This window comes from Carassius carassius, chromosome 42 (genome assembly GCF_963082965.1).
Source record: "Carassius carassius chromosome 42, fCarCar2.1, whole genome shotgun sequence".
In the NCBI taxonomy this organism is placed as follows: domain Eukaryota; kingdom Metazoa; phylum Chordata; class Actinopteri; order Cypriniformes; family Cyprinidae; genus Carassius; species Carassius carassius.
Genome location: NC_081796.1, coordinates 678,553 through 687,500, shown reverse-complemented (window position 1 = coordinate 687,500; position 8,948 = coordinate 678,553). Strand labels below are relative to the sequence as shown.

Here is an 8,948-nt window from a genome sequence, read left to right as displayed (position 1 = left end):
GTCATGGGGTAAAGGTTGATCTAGTTCACATATTTACACACTTTGGAGGGGACTTACCAGTTTAAAAAGCTGTTGCTCAATATTTGCTTATTAGGTTTACATTGACATTTTATAAATTAAAAAACGCTTATGTTTTTTGTAATCGGTCTCTTAATGTTTGTATCTCAGGGGATACGTCGGCTTTTTTAGTGGTATACGTAAATCAAGATATTAAACATACAGTGTGACTTTTGGCTTGTGTTTATTTTATTTATTTATTTATTTTTGTAATCTTGACAAAACACATATCGTTGAACAGGTCTGACAGTCATATTGTCACACTGTTCCATATTTGGTGACTGTTTATTAATAGAAGTCATATTGTGACAGAAAATTATTGATTTGTAACAGAAAACAGTTTGGGTGTAACCCAGTGGTTATTTTTGGTATAGTGTCCAAAGAAAATCGCACAAGAATTTTTGTGATATCAACTTCAAATTTGGAACATAAATCAGTTAGAAATATGACCTTGATTTTATAGCAATTTTAGAGTGCAATATATTTAATATAACGTATAAATATAAATATTTATATTATATAAAATAAAACCAATTATTATCTTTACTGTAAACTAACTTTTATTACATTTATATACTTACTTTTTTATGCTTTCACTTCAGCAATAATCTGCTATGTGTCTTCTTTAAAAAGAGGCCAACGTTAGCTCTGTACTCCAAAGCGTTCAGGAATTACAACCATACTGTAACAAGCACTGATAAACAAGCGTTCTGTTTCCAGTGAATTTATACCCTCAAAGTGGCAATGTATGTGAAATAAAAACATTAAAATCATATATAAGAGTCAAGTTTAGAAAAAAAAAGCATGAAATTGTATTATCTGAGTCCCAATAAGATTTTAATTAATTTGCTGATGTCTCTTTATGGGTTCGCCCTTTTTAGGGTTAAATAAATCAAATTCTTATATATCATTCTGTCACCATTTTCCGTGGTGTACCTCAAGGATACATTCTTGGTCAACTTTTATTTCTAATCTTGCTTCCTCTTGGTCAGATCATTCAGCGTCATGGTCTGAACTTCCATAGCTATGCTGATGACAGACAAATTTATCCAACTATCCAGTCCAATTCTGTTTTCCTCCTCCTACCATTACTTCCTGTCTACAAGACCTCAATGCGTGGATGGCTGAAAACTTCTTATTAACAGAAATTAACAGAATTAACAGAAATCCTGTTAGAAGCCCCTAAATCTCCTCCCAACATGACATCTCCAGTCATACAGTAAATTATTTACCCATTACACAGAATAATATTTTATTCTAAAGTACGCTTTGGACCTCTTATGGTAAATGGACTGCATTTATATAGCGCTTTCAACAGTATAATAAATATTATAAATTTATTTACTTTCACTTTTGATCATTATAACCTGTCATAGCTGCAGTATTCTTTGAACTAACATGTGAACAGTAGTGTGTCCCTGCTTGACTCTTTACTTGGAGCAACAATTTGATTACAGATCTGCATCTATAAACACTGATGTGATTAAGACTTCACTAAAGAGGTTGGATATTAAAACTTAATTTACTTCAGTTAAGCGGTGTCATCGGTCTCACAGAAGGGTGCTGTGTCTGCATTAAAATCAGCTTCTTAAAATGTGAACGATGCATTTGTGCGTCCCTCAAATCTGGGCTAAATGCGTGCCATAGTCCGTCCGGGCAGACGTCCAACTAATTCTGTTTACAGATCAACATCTTAAAGTTCAAGATAAATTGTTCATCACCTCTAATCAATCTTAGAGCTGACTGCTGTTAACTTTAGCTAATTTAAGAAAGAGTAAAAGAGTTAGCAGCTATTTTGTAGGAGGAAAAAATGCTTTTTTTCAGTGCCTCTTGCAGTCAGTTATGCTTGAATAGATTATTTAATGTTGCATCCATCAAATAAATGAAAATGTGTTGTATGTGACAGAAAATGCTCCCTGATGCAAAAGCGAGGTGGCTGGGGGAAAATAAATAAATACATATTTTCTGCGCACTGTGTTCTACTGCTGCACAATCAGCTATCCTAAAGACAAGAAATTAATGGAACAAAGCGTTCAAACAAAAAAAACACTGGCTTTTGAGCTGGTGTGAGGAGTGGATGAGTGTTATTATGGATTATGGGCTGGTATTTTAATTGAAATTGTCATAATGCTGGATTTGCATCATCTTTTGTCTTCTCCAGATGTTCACTGACGGATTTTTGATGAACTATTGCTTTAAGCAAAACCATGTTCGAGAAAAATTGTCTTCCATTTGTTGCACATTATCTATAAAAAATGAATAAAAAATAAAAATGAACTAAGAGTCCGACGTACAAAGATACCAGCTTGACTTAAGCTCAGGTTGTTGTTATTGACATTTTGCATAAATTACACGTCCTAACAAAATTAGATGTAATCATAACATGCAACAGGCCTATAAACAAGGACGGGAATCATAAGGAGTTTAATGATTCTAGTTCAGATTTTTTAATGCTTCCATTAACGATTCTTTTACTACTTTTGTGAAGAAGTTTGTAAAAGATGCAATTCCTAATTGCACACACGACCCTCAGCAGCCCAGTTTCATGTGATGAGCTCATTTCAAAAAGTGTGTTTTCAAACACTAAAGCGATGTGAGTGTCACCTGCATGAGCATGTAGTAAATGCCTGCCAGACCGTGAGCTGCTCCCACATACGGTTTCTTATGCCACTCGTACAGCAGCGGGCAGCGCTCGGCCTTCTTCTCCTCTTTAGACAAGTTCTTTCCCGACTCCAGAATAGCTGTCACCACCTTGGGACAAGAGAGAGCGCACTGGGATTAGATAATGGTCTTGTTATGGATCAAAGTGTCGGTAACTTTCCAGTAATCAGCAGGTTTATTCACTGCGGTTCAGCAAAGGTTGAAGAACTGATTAACATACGCTGTCAGCAAATGCAAAGTAACCAAATGACTGCACTGCAGCAATGCCACGGTGAAACCTAACAGAACTGTCTAAACTGCTGTAAATGTCACATCTGGGCTATAACAATGTGTCATGCATGGATTCTTCAATTCTCTTGTGTTAAACAGACTAAATAACAACATGAGGGCAAGTAAATAATGACGTGTCATTTTTGGGTGAACTATTCTTTAAAAAAAGACACACTGAATAACTGTTGAATAGTTTATGTAAGGAATAATTGACTCCGGGCCGTTGAATTATCACATAATATGCATTATTTTTCTAATAATTCAACAGTCCGTCGTCAATTATTCTCCTCATACTACAGTTACCACAGCTCAAGACGCTGATCAGATGATATATTTAAAGGGATTCCTCCAGTTTTTGTATTTAAAACACTATTGTGAGTAGGATTATTTCTTCCGCGTCTCATCCAATGCCTCTTTTGTTGGTTCCAAAACATCATTTTAAAGCTGGTAATGGAGGCTTGAGCCATTGATAGCATTCTTATGCAGTTATTAATGAAGTTATTAGAAAGAGAGCGACAGAGACAGAGAATTAGAAACTTACTTCGGTGCGTCTCTAAACAGCGCTGTTAATACCTCGCTAGTGAGAAATGTCATGTGTAGTCTTTAAGTTGCTACACTATATAGGCTACCGGATAAAATCATTAGGGTCCAGAGAGCTGCCTGGAACTACATTCACCGTGTGTTTCCCAGAAGATAATTGCACTCCTCAGAACGTTCGTCAGCCAATCAGATTCAAGCATTCAACGGCCCGTAGTATAAAGGGTTAAATTCATGTTGGGTATGTATGAGTTTGAAAATGCATGCTTTAAACGTTTCTATGAATCAATACTTTGTAAAAAGGTATCATATTCTTGTTATAGAAATTGTGTCCAAAATTATACCCTGCAAGAGCAGAACAATTCGGACCATGTGTTTTTTCGGACCCTTTTCGGCAAGGAAGACAACAAAGGGAACCCTCTAAACAAGCAACGCAAGTAACTCCAGATTCTGAGCTGAACTGGTGCATTTAATATAATTGTAACCTCATTGAGGAACTCAATGCGAGGGTTAATTAAGTGATTGATGGTTGTTGATGTCTATGCAATTGCACATATTCCTTTAAACTTGGGATTTCACATTTTCATTCTCTTAAACCCATTCTTTCCTAACTTTCTTCCTGCAACTTGTATGAAAGTGTGGATACGTGTTCATGTGTTAAAGCCTTATTCATATTGAAAAGAGAAGTATCTTGTGTTTTGTGATTACAAGTTAATGTCTTAAACTGCAGATCTTGTTACTGTGCAAATTAATAGTGTTTTCACTATAGTTTGGATATTAATATCCAGCGCAGAGTTGATGTTAAACGGCTCGTTCAGTGAATCGCAGGGCGTCTCAGTGATCAGCCGTGAAACAGTGATTCCGTCAAAATGCCCTTTAAAATCTTAAATGATTCCCTTTGAGCTAAACCGACCTGATCCCTTACAAATGAAAAGCCGCCCACAGTTTTCTGAACCTCATTCTCTGCAGTTCAGAGCGAGACACACATGCAGTGCCCATGAAAAACAGATTCAAAACCAGGTTCTGAGTAACTGCATTCGCAGTTAACGTCGCTGAGGCTATTTCAGGCAATGGACCACAATACTGGACAATGTGCATTCAGCACAAGCTATAGATATACCCAGGGATAAGAAAGACGTCCGGTCAGCAAAGATGAGGCGGCATCTCTCTCTCTCTGTGAAGCTGCTCATGAAGCTCCTTCCCCTGTTGAATAAAGTGTGAGCTACAACACTGTGTGTACTTCAGCGTGATCAGCGACACGTCACAAGTGAGATCACTGGAGAAGCATCTGAAGTTCCTATCAAACAGATGCAATCAACTGAGAGCAAAAAGACTATTACTGTGTGTGTGTCATCTGGAGTATTCATCATGCTATAAAGACAGTTATTACTCACAAAATCAAGTTAAAAAATATGTCTTCGGTTTCATGAAGTTGTGCTAAGTTAACAAAGGATAGCAGCGTAAAAATTATACAATTCAACAATAATTTATCAAATGTTTTACAAAAACATAATAATAATTTTTAGGGCCTTAAGAAATAGGTTTTATGTTTCACAAATTCAGTTTATTCAGTTTTAAAGGTCTAATTAAATATTAAAAATCCAAAAAGCATAATTTTCATTCAAAGTTTGCCAAATTCTGTGACATTCTGTTTTACAAGGTAAATAAATTTTTTATGACTGCATTCTGTCACCATCATAGGTCCCTAATATTGTGTATAATTCCCTTACACTAGGATTGGATCTATTGAATTATGGGAAGTTAAACTCTCAAATGTCACTATGATAAGGTACTCATTCTCTGAACTTCTTTCTTTCTATCAGTCTCCCAGTGACTGTACACAAGATGCTCTGCAAGCACTTCAACTGTTGCGATGGCCAAGATATTCACATCGTGGCTCTCGACTCGTATTAATGTGCTCTGTTCCTTTTCTCTGAACTCAGGACATTTAAACTCCCACGGTATCTGCACGTCTAATCTATCTTACCCACAAAAAATGTTTTTAGGGAATAAGTGCAATAAGATTGTAACATCTAAAATCAGACTTTCACAGTTAAATGTGCGGTCCATGAACAAGAAAGCTGCATTGCTTTATGATATCAAGCTTGGTCAGAAACTTGACATTTTTTGTCTTTGTGAGACGTGGCATCACTCAAATCTTAATTTGGCTTTGCCTGGTGATGAAAATTAATGGCAATGCTCCTGTACTTCTCATAACTATTTATTGTTCTCATTAATTGTTGGTGTATTGGACTGTTATAATTTCACTCAGCATGTTGACTTCCCTACGCATTAATATGGCCAGACACTGGATTCAGTTTATACTACGGCTCTGACATGATGAACTTAGGAATGATGAACTATATTTTAGTGATCATAAATTATTAACCTGTGAATTTTCAACTTCTGCCTCTCTAAAGTCTTCTAAGGAGTGTACTATAACTTTTAGGAATATCAAGAACATTGATTCTGAGCTGCTTCATAGTCTGATTGCTGAGCTACCTGTGATTGATTGTGTCAATCTTCTGTTCTTGATATTGTGGTACCTTTAAAAGAACGAGTTGTTTCTTTCACTCGGTCATCCCCTAGGTACACTAAGGAATTGCGGGCTTCTCAAAATAGAGGGAAGGAAGATTGAGCGCTTATACAAAACATCTAGTTTTACTGTCCATAAGTTGATGTATGATAAGCAACAGCTGAAGAATCATCTTGGCCTTGATTACGCAAGAAAGGTCTTCTACTCACACATGATTAATGAAGGTGTTGATAACCCAAGAACGTTTTTTAAAACAATTAACTGGTTTTTGAAAGTAAAGATTACATTTACAATGCTTGTCAAATAATTAGAATATCATCAGAAAATTGATTTATTTCACTAATTCCATTCAAAAAGTGAAACTTGTATATTATATTCATTCATTACACACAGACTGATATATTTCAAATGTTTATTTAATTTAATTTTTATGTTTATAACTGACAACTAAGGAAAATCCCAAATTCAGTATCTCAGAAAATTAGAATATTGTGAAAAGGTTCAATATTGAAGACACCTGGTGCCACACTCTAATCAGCTAATTAACTCAAAACACCTGCAGAGCCTTTAAATGGTCTCTCAGTCTAGTTCTGTAGGCTACACAATCATGGGGAAGACTGCTGACTTGACAGTTGTCCAAAAGATGACCATTGACCCCTTGCAGAGGGAGGGAAAGACACAAAAGGTCATTGCAAAAGCGGCTGGCTGTTCACAGAGCTCTGTGTCCAAGCATATCAATAGAGAGGCGAAGGGAAGGAAAAGATGTGGTAGAAAAAAGTGTACAAGCAATAGGGATAACCGCACCCTGGAGAGGATTGTGAAACAAAACCCATTCAAAAATGTGGGGGAGATTCACAAAGAGTGGACTGCAGCTGGAGTCAGTGCTTCAAGAACCACTACACACAGAAGTATGCAAGACATGGGTTTCAGCTGTCGCATTCCTTGTGTCAAGCCACTTTTGAACAATAGACAGCGACAGAAGCATCTCGCTTCAAAAAGGACTGGACTGCTGCTGAGTGGTCCACAGTTATGTTCTCTGATGAAAGAAAGTAAATCAGGGTCCCAGAGTCTGGAGGAAGAGAGGAGAGGCACACAATCCACGTTGCTTGAGGTCCAGAGTAAAGTTTCCACAGCTTCCAAAGCTTCCAGTACCTGGTTTAAGGACCATGGTGTCCCTGTTCTTAATTGACCAGCAAACTCGCCTGACCTTAACCCCATGGAAAATCTATGGGGTATTGTGAAGAGGAAGATGCAATATGCCAGACCCAAGAATGCAGTAGAGCTGAAGGCCACTATCAGAGCAACCTGGGCTCTCATAACACCTGAGCAGTACCACAGACTGATCGACTCCATGCCACGCCGCATTGCTGCAGTAATTCAGGCAAAAGGAGCCCCAACTAAGTATTGAGTGCTGCACATGCTCATACTTTTCATCTTCATACTTTTTAGTTGACCAAGATTTCTAAAAATCCTTTCTTTGTATTGGTCTTAAGTTATATTCTAATTTTCTGAGATACTGAGTTTGGGATTTTGGGATGACCAGCACCTGTATATGAATGCATTAGTGAGAGTGATTGCGTGTGTGAATTATTTCTACATGGCAGCGTCTCTTTAGTAGTGACACTGTGGGATTTAGTTATTAACAAATTGTATCATATTCTATTCTTTGTCATGTTGTTTTTACCATTTTGCATGATGTCAGAGCAGCACAGTCAAACTAATTTCCCTATTTTAGTATAATAATCTATGGTCAAATTGTAAAAAAAAAGGGGGGATGAATTCAGGGGGGATGGTGTGGTCCGTTTATTTGGGGGTGTGGGGGGGTCCCATAATTAATTTTACACAATGATTACAAAATTTGTCTAAAAAAGGTTTTAATTTAATAAAAAAATTAGCCTAAAAAGTTTTTTTTTTATTATTCTTGAGCCTGAAATTGAGGTATTTGGGTCAAAAATGCTAATTAAACAATATTTTGCTGAATGTGTTTTTCAGGAAAAGTCAACGGTAAAGATGACAATAAAAATGTTTTAATAAATTATTTATTGAATCATTCAAATCAAACGATTTGTTCAAAACGGCTGATTCAGCTAGAAACGAAACAAGTGAATGGACCGTTGAATCACTGGCTCACGTGATTCGTCCAAAAACAGATTCATCCAAGGAATTAAACACCGCATTGCTTTATACTGTTGAATAAAATGATTAGCATATTTATGTGCTGATATTCAGAAAAGCACATTGCTTGTGCAATGAATATAAAAACTTAAAAACTGATACATGAGTATGTTTGTTACAGTACAGAGTTCTGATTTGCCAATCGCTGTTATTTAATTTGTGAATTATCATAAGCAGAGAATTTTAAAACTCAATTTCCACAGTACATTTTACATAATACACAATCTAAAGGGGATGCTTATGGGGGATGGTGGTTTTACAGGGGGGTTTGTCATTTTATTCCCACCAGGGGGATGCCCCCCCCCCCCCCCGCATCCCTCCTCAATTCAAGCCCTGATAATAATGACAGAATTGTAATCTTTAGATGAACTATCCCTTTAATGACAAGCAGCAGCATGTTTAGTGCTATTAGTCTGCTGTCACTTTAAGAGCTGCGTGCATCCTTTTCTCTCAACTGTTTACTTTCACTTTACACATAACCAACTGTGTTTAAATGTAAACCTTGTGTTCTTTTGACAGTATTAGCACAACCAGACATTAAAGACAACTCAGTCCAGTAATCAGCCTTAGTCTGACAGGATGTTTAGTGTGCACGCTTCAGATGTACTCGCTCAGAAAAAAAGCATGATATCACACACCCCTAGTTTACTATTAGGTGACTATATGTTGTGTCCAGCGCCGGATCAGAGAACAGTGCTGTGGATCTGTCCTG

At 36.8% G+C, this 8,948-nt stretch overlaps 1 protein-coding gene across 1 annotated transcript in view; it reads right to left on the bottom strand.

Moving 5' to 3' along the window:
- Positions 1 to 8,948, bottom strand: part of lancl2 (LanC lantibiotic synthetase component C-like 2 (bacterial)) — a 31,633-nt gene that overhangs the window by 10,625 nt on the left and 12,060 nt on the right. The window contains exon 6 of the mRNA XM_059534531.1: positions 2,662 to 2,808. Coding sequence (XP_059390514.1) covers positions 2,662 to 2,808 — 147 coding nt within the window. The remainder of the gene's footprint in view (positions 1 to 2,661; positions 2,809 to 8,948) is intronic.